Below are 14144 nucleotides of genomic sequence, written 5' to 3'. Positions count from 1 at the left end.
TTTAAATATGTTTTGACTCATTTTTTCTTTCTCGTTCAACTTTCGCCCTCAGTGTAAGTACTAAATGGTTATACTTTATTATCTAGAAGATGTACACGTGCATGCAAAGTGCAGACACCACAGTTAAATACGAAAGTAAAAAAAGTAGAAAGAGAAATGGTATTATCACATGCTTTTATATTCATTTGATACATTATATAAGAATAAAATAATGATAAAAATATAAAATTTTGAATTTTTTTAAGAAAAAAAAAATAAGTAAGGATAATATTAAATAAATGTAAAAAATTGAAGTGTCAAAAGAATATTTTTCAAATAAAAAAATAATAGTATCATGACATATTTTTAGATTCATTTGAGAAAGAACACAAGGATAAAATGACTATAAAAATATAAAATTTTATATCTTTTTAAGAAAAGAAAAAGTAAAAAATAAGTGAATATAGTATAAATAAATATAAAAAATTTAGGTGTAGTAATGAATATTTTTCGGATAAAAAGGATAGTATCATATAAAAAAATTATGTGTGAAGTATAACTTTTATTAAATATGACAGGAAGTGTTCTTCTTAACAAAGCAAAACAGAACTTGTGAAAAAGCAAACACACATCACAATTTTACACTATATACTTGCGCTATAACCACGGAAGTATTCTATGAATCTATATATTTTCCAATCACATACCAGGGAAAATTATTTTCCAAACCATTAATGGGAGGCTTATTATATAATGAGGTGGGTCGAGTCTAGATCCTAGGAGAAAGATGAACCTGCAATGGAATCTTCATTACCACAGTGAACTCTTGTATCTCTGAAAAATCTACATCTCCTCCCTCTGGAACCTTCCACTCAAAATTCCAAACCAGATTAGCCACAAAGTACTCCAAATGAAGCAAAGCCAGATTATAGCCAGGGCAAATCCTCCTCCCAGCACCAAACGGCATCATCTTTATCTCTTTACTTCCAGTAATGTCAAACCCCTCATCATTCATAAACCTCTCTGGCTTAAACGTCATTGGATCTTCCCATACCTTAGGGTCCCACCCCATCTCTGCCACCATGAAATTCACTGTCCCATTCTTAGGGACCAAGTAATCATTAAAAACCACGTCTTCCGTCACAGCATGCGGCAACACAAAATGGCCAGGTGGGTGACGCCTCAAACCCTCCAAAATCACAGCCTTCAGATAAGGAAATTTTTGCAAGTCTTCTTCTTTCACTTCTCTGTCTTCTCTCCCACCCATTACCTCCCTTATCTCATCCACCAACCTCTCTTGCACCTGCGGGTTCTTCACCAAATTCGCCATGATCCATTGCAACGCCGTGGAAGTCGTGTCTGTGCCCCCGTTCAAAAACTCATTACACAGCGTCACAATCTCTTCTTCCTTGAGCTTGCGTTTCTCCTCGGGCCACTGCAAATCCAACAAAGTATCAACATACGAAACAACACCTTCATCCTTGCCTTGCTTTTGCTTTCTGGCTCTTATAAGTGGAATCATCACGTCCTCTTGCTCCTGGCGAAACCTAAGCATCTCCTCCCAACGTTCGCGGAGCAAAACGCGGGTGACTCTGGGCCAGAAATTAAGGATGTTAAACCTTGTAAACCCTAGAAGTAACTGCCGTTGGACGCGCTCGATGTCTCTGACTTTGCCCTCATCGAGTCGCTCCCCGAAGCACATGAAGACGAGCAAGCAGAACATGGAGTACTGGAAATGATCGATGACTCTGATGGAATCGTTGGATTGAGAATCAGATTTAAGGCGAACGAGGAGGGCTTGGAGGACCCAGTTGCGGATCCCGGAGAAGGACTTAACGCGTGAGTGGTGGAGCACCTCGGAGGTGAGGTTTCGGCGGAGAATACGCCACGTGGGGCCATAGGAGGCGGAGCTGATGTTGCGTTGGTCGCTGGAGAGGATTTTGGAGGCGGCGAGAGCCTTGGGGCGGTCGGAGAAGAGGGAACCGTTTTGGACTAGGGCTTGGTGGGCGAGGGTGCGGTCGGCGATGAATATGGCTCGTTGAGATCCGATGCGGATGGTGACGATGGGGCCGAACTTGGCGTGGAGGTTTCGGAGAATGGGCTCGAGTTGGCTGAAGGATTTGAGGAGCCATTGGATGCTTGTGACGATTGGGATGTGAAGAGGGCCTGGAGGGGTGTTGATGGTTTTTGTTTGAAGGGAGAATATGGCTCTTACGATAACGCAGACGCACGCAGACACTAGGATGATGAACCAGCCTTCCATGAGTGGTCCTTCTTTCATCACCTTTCCACCAGAATGATCAGTGTGTTGTTGTGGATAAGCCGCCTAAATATAAGAACCAAAAGCCTCAAGCCAAACAATGCGCAAATGACAGTTTAGACCCTAAAAAAATCTTCGAAACACTTATTTTAATTATATAATAATCACATTTTAAGTTGAATAATAAAGACACGTGTCGGTATTCCGAAGATGGAAGATGTACAACTAGATCAGTTGTAGCATAACAGGATTGGGCTTAACTCATTTGACTATGATATGGTTGGTCGAAGGAGTTAAATCAAGATTAGCGAAGACGAAATCACAGCCAATCATATCCGTCCGAGGCCAATGAATCAGGATTATGCTTTTATTTTGTTTACCGTTTAGTGAGTTAGGAGATAATTTTATTTGATATTATACATAGCTTCTAAAAGAAAGTTTTGTAAACAAAAAAGAGAACTCCAACAACAAGGGTTCAGAATTTGGAATCCTAATTTTTCATTAGCTTTGAGTATGATTGTTTTAAAATTCTGTTTTCTCTTTTATCCTTTTTGGTTGAGAATCTCAAACTATTGACTACAACAAATAATAATTAAAATATAATATTTTTAGTAATTAAATTAGTTTTTTAATTTAAAAAATGTTCACGAATTTAAATTAAATTAAATAAATGAATAATATATATTTAGACAGAGAAAAATATATATTTATTTTAGAATTTTATAAGAATCAGAAAAGGAAAAAATATAAATAATGAAAATGAAATATGGATGAGTGATTTGAAAATAAAATTGAGATCGTAATAATGATGGTTACATGATATAGGATAAGAAGACACACTCGGCTGGTTATAAAGTGGGCCTACATGACCTCTTATGTTAAAAATTAAAATAAAGTTAATAAAGTTAATAAAGTTTTTGTGAATACATTTCCAAAAAAATTATTTGTATTTAAGGTAGTAATATAATATTAGAACTCCTTTTTTCAGAATCTCAATGTAAATATAAATGAATATGTTGTGTATAAAATATTCAATACAAGTCTAATATAATACATTTGAAATGATAATTAATTACGGTTTAAAATAGTATTAAAATTCAAAAATATTAACAAGTGCCAGCCGGAAAAAAGATTCAACCGATAATTGTTTTAATAATAATTAATAGTATTATTATTACTACATGACCTCTTATGTTAAAAATTAAATTAAAGTTAATAAATTTTTTGTGAATACCTTTTCAAAAAAATTATTTGTATTTAAGGTAGAATATAATATTAGAACTCCTTTTTATAGAATCTCAATGTAAATATAAATGGATATGTTGTGTATAAAATATTCAATACAAGTCTAATATAATACATTTGAAATGATAATTAATTATGGTTTAAAATAGTATTAAAATTCAAAAATATGGAACAAGTTCCAGCCGGAAAAAAAATTCAACCAATAATTGTTTTAATAATAATTAATATTATTATTACTATTATTATTATTATTATTATTATTATTATTATTATTATTCTTATTATTATAATAGTAAATCATAAATATAATTACCATTATTTATATCCCTCCGAAACCCAGATTCCACCTAGCATTCCATTCCCAAATCCAAAACCCTAATTGTACTCACCCGCTCCAAACCTAGCTAAATTTGTGAACCCTGAGATCAAATTCAATCCCACAACCTCATTCATCCTACAAATTCAATGCCACTGTATATATTACTAAGGACACTTGAAATTATTTTAACAATTGATCAAACTTCAATTTTAAAATAGCCATAAAATATAATAATTAAAATGCTTCCAATTAATGGGAATTAAATTACTGAAATTAGTAATGTTTATAGATTATCTTAAATTACGCACCCACCAGTAAAAAAATTGGATTCTAACGCGTCGTATACGCTTCGGTTATGCAAAAACCGAAGCATACAAAGCTATATACCTCGGTTCAGAAGCATGCGAGGCGGAAGGGAGATATTGTCTCGGTTAATTGCAGACCCGATGCCTATATCTTTGCACAAAACACTGCAAAGGCTGACATCTTTTTGAAAAGGTCCTATTGCCTCGGGTAATTGGTAGAACCGAAGCATTATGTTTGGAGATAGGCATCGGTTAAGTGAATAACCGAAACAATATCCTCATTTATAATTTCGAAACAAGTTACCCTAGACTCTACATCTTCCTTCTTCCTCGCCTAAACCTCCATTTTCTCTCTGGCCAGCCTGCGTTTTTCTCCTTTTTCGCGACCTCTTCCTCTTCATCTTGTACGCCTGAACTTCTTCCCCGTTTTCCCTACACTGTGCACCGTTGTTCTTCCAAAGCGCTGCCTCCACTTCCCGTTACCACAGTAAAGTTAAGTTATGATCTTAGCGTAGGAAACCTTCTCCTAGACCGGCTGATATTAAGACCATTGAAGCAAATAAGTAATCATAATGTTGTGAGGTTCTGTAAGAGAAACAATTAGAAAAAAAAATTAGAAAAAAGACCCTACTACCTCGGTTATGTTTGATCCGAGGCAAAATCCTACACTTTTATGACTCGGTTCAGAACCAAGGCAAAAAGTCTACTCTTTTTTACCTCGCCTGAATATGCCCCGATTCTGGAGCCGCTGCCTATGGGCAAAAATAACCGCTGTCGTTTCCCCTGATTGCACTAGTGACTCATCCTACCACTAACTAGTTAGCTACTCTCAGATTCTACCACGTGTCTAAATCCTCACCAACATATCAAATCACCCAAATGATGCCACACTGTTGATCCTTGTACTCATTAGTGAACTAACCAGAACATGCCACATAATCCCTCCTAACACATCATCACCATCTTCATCTGAAACCTTAATCCTCCTCTACTGTCAACCACACCAGGCGTCATGATGGAAAATCCCCCTAGCCATGATCAAGCACTTTCAAGAGAGTGGAAGCCATCCATGAAGATAACATCAACTCTACCTTGTGGGCCTCCTTAGGAGCTATCATGGAGCATGGATTGAAGAATAATGTAAGTTTATTTAAGCCTTGTATTTGGCCATGTAGTGTAGGTTTGGTTAAGGCTTGTATTAAGGCCTAAGTAGCATAAGATTTTTCCTAAGTTAGATATCCAAACCAAGTGGAAAGTGTGTGTCATGTGTCTTGCTTCCATTGGAGAGGATTTGTTTTTTAAAAGGTAGCCACATGACATCCTAGGAGTGAAGAGGATTTACTTTTAGTAGCGGCTACATGACACTCTAGGAATGGAGAGGATTGTGTTTTGCGAGTGGCCACATGTCCTCCCATCACTGGAGAGGTTAGAAGGTCTCATTTTTTGCCAATGAGAGTAAAGGTGAGAGATTATGCTTTTAGGGTTAGAAGGAGACACCCTTGGCCTATAAATTGAGATGTCTTGATACATCCTAGGAGATGTAGAGAAGATGATCCGTGAGATTGGAGGTGCAAAGAGACTTGGACAGCTTGCTAAAACCAATGGAACAGTAGCATTAGCAGTTGCAAACTTGGAATTTCATGAGCAGATTGGTTAGGAGTTTTGGATGTGAAGCAGCGGATGATTGGTGATTATGGTGAATGGATATAGAGGCTAGCTTGGAGAGGTGATTCACAACTCAGAAGGCTTCCTAGAGTGGAAGGAAGTTGCAATGGAAATCAAGCTAAGAAGTGACTCTTGGAGAAGGAATTTACTATGCATTTCAGCAGAAATTCTTTACTACAATCCAAAAGTGATTTACAAGCTTTTCCTATGAGATTTTATAGATTAATCTCAAGGCTTTAAGCAAGCAATTTTCACGTTGCAGATCTGAACCCATGTGCTACATGTATGGCTTCTAAAACACGTGAAATTTGAGTTTTATGTGAAAAAAACATTTACTAATGCAGCCCCATAGAAGGATAAGTACACCCCTTTTTGTATAGAAATGTCCTTTTTACCCTTCTCCATGTTTTGGCAGATTTGGCATATCTTCTTGTTCTCCAATTTTCCATCCAAAGATAGCAAATAGTACTTGACCTTGAGGAGAATATTCATCTTGGAGCTTTTTGGCCATTCCTCTTGTGATGGGTCCTATGGTGTTAGACCTTCTTGTATCATCCCCTCCCTCTTGAGAAGGATTTGTCCTCAAATCTGATGGTGCTTCTGAAGACTTATTTTTGGTGTTTCACAAGGGTTCCTCCTGGGTCAAATATCCATCTGCAATAAGCATCAAACATATCTCTAATTAGTTTTCTTTGACCCAATAATATATATAAAAGACTATGTGTAGAAGAAGGTTTCCTAATTTTGAAATTTTTAATGTTAATATAACAAAGAAACCTTTCTTCATTTGAAATTTTATTTGTATCTTGAGTTATTGGTAACCATAAAGGTAACCATAACCCAAGTTGTGACTTTGCATGTGTTGAAAGTGATAACATTTTTAAGGATGGAGTGGCAAAGTCTTTGAAAGAAAAGTGAAATTTGGAAATTTCAAATATAAATGGAGAAAAGTGAAAGGATAGAAAACCTCCCCTTAAGAATCTAGCTTCTAGGGTAGGAGGAGATGTTGCCCTTAGTTGCTTTTTCTTTTCTTCCATTTCTATTCTTTCAACTTCTTCTTTTTCTCTTCTTTGTGCTTCTTTTCTGTCTTTCTTTATTCTTTTCTCTTCTTCTCTTCTTTCTCTTTCTTCCTCGTCTCTTCTCTTGTTTTCTTCCTCTTCTCTTCTCTCTTGCTCTCTTCTTTTCTCTCTTACTTCTTGCTTTTGTTTTTCTCTTTTTAATCTCTCAATTCTATATTTGCTTGTCTCTTCCCATAGCCTCTTAAGTTTTCCTAGAAACTCACTTTCCCTACGAGAGTACCCACTTATATTTTGAATGAATGACTCACCTTTTCTAATAAGCTCTCTCATAAGTTCTAAGTTTCTTTCAATTTCTCGAGGCATAAACTTTCTTCTCATACAAGCTTTCAATTCATTCCAATCGTGAATGGGATATTGTCTACCTATCTCAACATGATATTGCCTGTCATCCCACCACTCTCTTGCATGCTTTTTAAAACTAGAAGTGTAAAGACTAAGAATATAAGATTCATTCTCTCTAGAATAGAAGGATTCATATTTACTTTTTCTCACCATGAATGAATGCATGTCATTAATTTCCTTTTCCCAAGCTAGGTATGTTAATGCACCAATATCATCACCAAAGAATGGAATGTTTTCACTAGCTTGTTTATACAAATCATCTTCAATCCTATCAAATTCATAAGATGAACAAGACTTCCTTCTAGCTTTATCATGTTCTCTTTTGATGCCTTTGTAAGTAAGTTGCTTATCAAAATTAAAATTCTTAGAAGACCTATATGAATAACAAGACATCTTTGTTTCTAAAAGTTTTTCTAGTGTAAAAGATTTACAAGATTCACTCTTAGACAAGTCCCAGGTAAGAGAGGTGAGTCATGAAGACTGCTTAAGTACCAAGTCTTGCCTTGCCAGAAATGTCTTAGGTTACTACTAGTTACCCTTTAAACTAAAATCACTTTTAAAATCAAAGGACACAACCTAAACTCTAAATTCGGACCCCTAAGAGAGCTTCCTATTCGCACAAGATATATACTATCTAGGCGAGAATTGGAAAAGCAATTAAAGTGAGGTCTCCTAGGTGAGGCTTAGACTTTGGATCTAAGACACACTCACCGACTACTCAATTTTAGGTTGTAAGACTTCTTTTGAGTCTAGTTACAAATGAGGGAAGAGCACTTGTGAACTCTAGCACCTCACTTGCTTGGATTTGGAACTTACAACCAAAGAAAACAATGGAAATTACAAAGAAAATTGGGTAACTTGGAAAGGAAAAGTTAGAATAGGCTAGGGAAACAATGTATGCAGCTTTGGTTGCTCTCAAAGATCTTGAATCTACTGGATTCCACACAATTCTCTCAGCTGCAAAGTGCTTAAACAAAGGAATTAATTTTTCTGCAGTATGGAACTCTGCTGCAAGTCACGGCCTTTCCTTCTTCAAGGCTCAACTTCATTCACTTTCCTCACCAATTGAACTTCCTTTGATGCTTCCACTTGCAATGAGCCATTTGAGTTATAGTTCACCTATCCAACAAACCAGTTAATCACAGAAAGTACCACCACAATTGCCAGCAAAATCACATCCAGGTGACAGCAACACCAGGACTTTTGTCAAACAGATGGTGTGCAGAATGTAGAAAAATCGAAAATCAAGCAATGACAGGGTTTTCAAACACGGTGGCACCTCAAATAGATCCTAAGAAGGGTTCTAGATCAGATTTAAAACACAAGAAAAGACTTTAGATCAGAATCACACACGAATTGGCTATGCATTGAAAATTGATAAAACTGTTTGATGAAATGCCTGAATGAATTGCACCAGATTTCTGCACCAGATTTTAACAGCAAAAATACTATACACTTCAAACTTTCAACACTGATGATGCAATGGTCCTAAGTGCCTTTTAACATATGTAATATCTCTTTTGAATTGTTATCTTAATATTTTAAATGGACCATGGCTTTTACTGCATCTAAAAGTGATGAATCAAGCAAAGTAATGCAGTGCAGAATTTGACAATAAACCAGCACAGTTTTCAGCAGAATCAATTTTTCAATGTAGAAAAATATACCAAATGAACAGTACTGCACCTAGTTATTTTCCAATGATTCAAACATGTTTTGATGATGAATGATGACTTGTTGGAACTAATTGGATGCATCAAAACTATATAAAACAGAGAATCACTACTGCAGTACCAGCTTTCAGCTAAATTTAACAACTAGCATGGTCAAATTTTGATTCAAAAGTAATTCTGATTTGAAAACAGCAAAGAGGAGTTAGAAATGGTATTTGAAAGTTGCACAAATGCAGAAATTCAGTGTTGATGATGGTTAGCAATGATCTAATACTAACCACACACAATTAAGCAGAATTTACCCAAGGAAACACATGCATCTCGGCCAAATGCTTAGACACTCTTGCCCATGACAAACTATTTGGAATCAACTCATTTCATCTTCCAAATGGTTCAGACAATGGATCAATCAACTGTTGTTCATTAGATCAGTAAATGACCATAAAACAGTAACAGTGCAGCACAAAAAAAAAAACAGAACTTAAATGTTGTCAGCTTTGAACAACCTGCACAGATTTGAGTTTGAATGGTAGATCTAAACACCTGAGCTCATTTCTGAAGTATTCATTGCTCTTAATTGGTGTAGCCACATTCAAACAACTCAGATTTTTTGGTAAAACTTGGTTGAAACCAGATTTGATAACAAAAACAACAAAGTAACTAACAAGACTTAAGACAAAAGCCAGAAATGATGTTTAAATGGTAAAAATGACTCAAAACAGCAAGAGATAACCGAATAAAATGATGATAGACTCAAGCAAATAGAACTGGTATCAATAAAACTCAAAACATAGAAGCCTAAACACATCATAGATGCTGAAACAGAAACAGAATTTAGCAGAACCACAAGACATAGCAGGAATTTGAATGACAGTTTGAAAAATGAAAGATGAAGCCACTTATCTCACGGTTCAAGTTAGAACCTATGCTCTGAATACCACTTGATACATCCTAGGAGATGTAGAGAAGATGATCCGTGAGATTGGAGGTGCAAAGAGACTTGGACAGCTTGCTAAAACCAATGGAACAGTAGCATTAGCAGCTGCAGACTTGGAATTTCATGAGCAGATTGGTTAGGAGTTTTGGATGTGAAGCAGCGGATGATTGGTGATTATGGTGAATGGATATGGAGGCTAGCTTGGAGAGGTGATTCACAACTCAGAAGGCTTCCTAGAGTGGAAGGAAGTTGCAATGGAAATCAAGCTAAGAAGTGACTCTTGGAGAAGGAATTTACTATGCATTTCAGCAGAAATTCTTTACTACAATCCAAAAGTGATTTACAAGCTTTTCCTATGAGATTTTATAGATTAATCTCAAGGCTTTAAGCAAGCAATTTTCACGTTGCAGATCTGAACCCATGTGCTACATGTATGGCTTCTAAAACACGTGAAAATTGAGTTTTATGTGAAAAAAACATTTACTAATGCAGCCCCATAGAAGGATAAGTACACCCCTTTTTGTATAGAAATGTCCTTTTTACCCTTCTCCATGTTTTGGCAGATTTGGCATATCTTCTTGTTCTCCAATTTTCCATCCAAAGATAGCAAATAGTACTTGACCTTGAGGAGAATATTCATCTTGGAGCTTTTTGGCCATTCCTCTTGTGATGGGTCCTATGGTGTTAGACCTTCTTGTATCATGTCTCCACCCTTGTATGTGATCTTGGAATTAAGTAATGTTATGCTACCAAAATATGGCCATACTCTTCCTTGATCAAGACTAGAACACCCTAGAGGCCCTTCTAATCACCTTCTTCCTTGAGTTGGCCTAACCTCTCTTGGAACCACCAAACACTACACCGCCACCACCATATCTCCTAGAGGCTTTGAGCTTCTACCCCATCCATACCTTAACTCATCATCCTTGGACCATTTACCACCACATTTCCGCACCATTCATCCAAGGAAACACCCCTCCACGCACATCTTCTAGCTTTGGCCCAACCTAGCCAAGGAGGTTGCCATCATTTGGTATCAAGAGCTTTGGTTCTTCAAGACCTAAGTCTTTTGGTCCTTGTCGATCCTTTATTGTTCCGTGATGTTGAAGTTATTTCCTTACTTGTCTAGTTATGTTTTTCTTTCCATCTATCATTTTTCTGGCAGCAAATTGTGATGATTTTCAAACTTAAATTGCATTTATCTCAATTGTCCAAAAAATACGTAAAAATATTCAAATGAAAGCCCTTTGAGTCTTGTTTCCAACAAAAGAATAATAATAATTTCATTTGGAGTTCTATGGAGAAAGTTATGAGTAAAACACTCAGCAAAGGTCAAAGCTGCCAGAATGTTGTTATTAGCGTTTTTCAACTTATGTTTTGGTAGTTTTTGGTACTGTTTTGTGCCTTTTCATTTTTTGAGTCATTCCCTACTGTTTTGTTTGGTCAATATATGTTTGTTTGAGTCATTTTAAGTTTTAAATCATTCCATGTTGTCTAGAGTCATGTTTACTCTTTTTGATGTCTTCTCTATTTCCTAGTTGAGACTTCAAAAAATCATCAAAAATATATGTTGATGTCATGTCCAAAATCTGATTTGTATTTTTGCCTTTGATTGCTTTTATTTATTTATCTGAGTTCATACTTGTTTTTAGATCATGAACAAGTTCATAGAGTTAGGTTTCCATTATGTCACGTTTTGTGTTTCATGCTATACTTGATTCTAGTAGGTTCTCTTTATTTTGGAGTTATAAACTTGATGAAACATTCCAGATTTAAGGTCTGATTTGGTATATGTTTGTGCTAAAAATTTCAAAAAACAGAAGAGACAAAAGGCTCATAAGAAAAGTAGACAAACAATACCAAAAATAAAAGCAAAACGTAAAAGTAAAAACACATGCATGTACCATCTTTAACCAACTTTTGTATGAACACTTTGATGTTGATTTGGAGCTGATTTTTATGTCCCCAAACTGTTGTTCCAGCAACCATGGTGATCTAAAAAAGGTTGTCTTAGTGCACCATTTGATCTAGCTTGCCAAAGAACAAAAGCACCTTATGATTTTCTAGTAGTTTTTGGTTTTTGTGATCTATTCTAGTGCCTTTCTTTAGGTAACTCCTTTTTTTGTGCTGACCTTTCTTTCTTACCATTTAAATGCTTAATTGTCTTGTAAACATTCATGGTTTTTTCAAAATAAAACTCCTTTTGAAGAGCCTTTGTTCATTTTAGACCTTTTCTTGCTTTTTCCTTGGACTCCTTTTGGCTTTAGTAGTGTTAACTTGTGGTGTAAGTCTTTGGATGGTTAAAAAAATGTGAGGATCATTGGGAGGACATACCAAAATGGTGAGAAAAATCCAAAGGTGAAGGAGGCCTTGGAGGGAAGCTTGAAGTCTTGATCTAAAACACAAGACAAGAGAATATACACTTGGTGAGAAAAAGAGATTTGTGTGTATTTTCTTTGAATGGTAAAATTGTAGTTGTTTTCCTTTTTGGACCTGTAATATTTGGCCTTGTTAGGATGTGTCCTAACAAGAACATTGGACTTTGAGTAATATTGCGTTTTGTAGTTGATAAGCGTGAGAGAACCAAAGTTCCTTCCAACTTCACCATTAGGCCACATATATTAGCTTTAATTACTTTCTTTAATTATGATAGTCTAGTGTGTGTCAATTTTTATTTCATGTTTAAATCCCTTTGAGAAGTTTGGTATAAGAGAACTTGAGTTAAGCTTTAGCTAGGAAAGACTTGGTTTCTAAGCAATCCATAGTGATTCACCTCTCTTTCCTAGAAGTGAACTTAAGCTTCTCTTGTCTCCTTAAGTCTCTTAAGGAATTTTATTTGAAATACTAAGTTTGTTTGCATAAGCCATTTTGAAAATCTTAAAAATGTCTAGGATTATTTGCGAAATTTTTTTTTCAAAATTCTTTTAAAACAAATGAGTTTTTATAGTAGCTTGCATTTAAGTCATGGTGAGGTTGAGCTACATTCTTAAGTTAAGAGTAAACGAAAAAAGAAAAAAAGAAAGGAATGAGAAAGAAAAAGAGAGTAAAAGAAGAGATTGAGATAAAAGAAGAAGAGGAAGAGTTACTAAAGCCCCTTACCACTCCTACAATTAAGGTTTAGACTAAGATGATGAAGGGAGTTTTCCAATCCTTAACTTTTCTCAATACATCCAACAATCTTTCATAACTCCAACTTTTACTTTTGAAAAATTTTCAACTTCTTTTTCACCTCCCACTATTTTTACTAGTAAAAAAAAAGGCTTAGAAATCGCTATATAGGCTTCGGTTGTACACCAACCGAAGCGTATCAATGTATATACTTCGGTTGACTCAAAACCGGTGCCAAAAGCACCCTACTGACTCGGTTATAGGCAAAACCGAAGCCAAAAAATCTGCTCCACCATGCCACGCCTGCCTGCTCCGCCTGCCACGCCTGCCATATGTGACTTTGCTGACCGTATAGGCCTCGGTTCTGATACGACCGGTGCCAAACAGTCTGAAAAGCTGATACTGCTTCGATTGCGCGCAGAACCGAAGCAGAAAGATCAAGTCTGGTCAAGAGGAACGACCTCGGGTAGCTTGCAACTGGTGTGAAATCCCTTTTAGGCTTCGGTTTTCCTAGTGACCGAGGCATATAAGCTTCAGTTTTTGCACTATATGCCTCGGTTACGTTAAAAAACGATGTGGTAGTGTCTTATTGCTTCGAGTATCACTGCCAACCGAGGTAGTATAGCTTTTTTAAGTTCTCGCCCTTTTCTTTTCTTCTTCGCGCTGCACCGTTTCTTCTTCCCAGAGGTTCCTTTTTCCTTTCTTCTTCGTGCACCATTTCTGCTGCTTCATTTATTTTCGTCTTCGCTCGTGTGCCGCCATTGTCTTCATTGCAACTCCTTGAGCCTTTGTTTTCCGCCTTTGTTGTCACCGACGTTATTGTCTCCAAGGGCTGTCGGCATCGTAGTTGTTCTCTCCAAGGGCTGGCTCCACCACCGTGACCGCCGCTCCGCCGGGAGTCCTTGGTTTTGCTTGTGCCGTCATCGTCTTTCTCACCTTTGGTGCTTCCTTCGTCCCTGCCGTTGGTGCTGCACGGTAAGTTGTCTAAACCTTCTTTATTTTGTGTTTGATTTTTGAGTTGGAATAAATGTTGAGAATGGTATATTGTTTGAGACTTGGTGCAATAAGAACATTGATCAAAATGCAGAGAAAATTATAAACTGATTTAATCTACTGATTTTGAGAGCCAAAATGCCCTGTGGCATAGTTGTCTAATACGACCAGGATCATGATAAGGTTGTTGGTGTTTCTAAACTTATACCAGAACGGTAGCAATCAGAGAATAGAGCCAT

The 14144-nt window shown here is 36.5% G+C and overlaps 2 protein-coding genes across 3 annotated transcripts; both read right to left on the bottom strand.

The window, feature by feature from the left end:
• Positions 1–521: 521 nt before the first annotated feature.
• On the bottom strand, positions 522–2291 carry LOC124820660 (cytochrome P450 89A2-like). 2 transcript variants are annotated; one of them, XM_088099043.1, is made up of 2 exons: positions 845–2291; positions 522–784 (listed from the first exon to the last, which is right to left on the bottom strand). In XM_088099043.1, exons 1-2 carry the CDS (start codon positions 2258–2260, stop codon positions 749–751), a joined length of 1452 nt encoding a protein of 483 aa, XP_087955169.1. In that variant the 5' UTR covers positions 2261–2291; the 3' UTR covers positions 522–748. The 2 variants fall into 2 exon arrangements, with proteins under 2 accessions (XP_087955169.1, XP_047148357.2); XM_047292401.2 differs by having other exon boundaries at positions 522–2290.
• A 2122-nt stretch (positions 2292–4413) lies between these two features.
• On the bottom strand, positions 4414–7904 carry LOC148193016 (uncharacterized). Its single transcript, XM_088099341.1, has 2 exons — positions 6741–7904; positions 4414–4580 (listed from the first exon to the last, which is right to left on the bottom strand). The coding sequence occupies exons 1-2, from the start codon at positions 7585–7587 to the stop codon at positions 4414–4416; spliced, it is 1014 nt and encodes a 337-aa protein (XP_087955467.1). The 5' UTR covers positions 7588–7904.
• Between the last annotated feature and the right edge of the window lie 6240 nt (positions 7905–14144).

This window comes from Vigna umbellata, chromosome 9 (assembly GCF_029865625.1).
Source record: "Vigna umbellata cultivar VRB3 chromosome 9, Vumbellata_1.0, whole genome shotgun sequence".
Taxonomy (NCBI): Eukaryota; Viridiplantae; Streptophyta; class Magnoliopsida; order Fabales; family Fabaceae; genus Vigna; species Vigna umbellata.
This window is presented reverse-complemented; position numbering and strand designations above follow the sequence as displayed.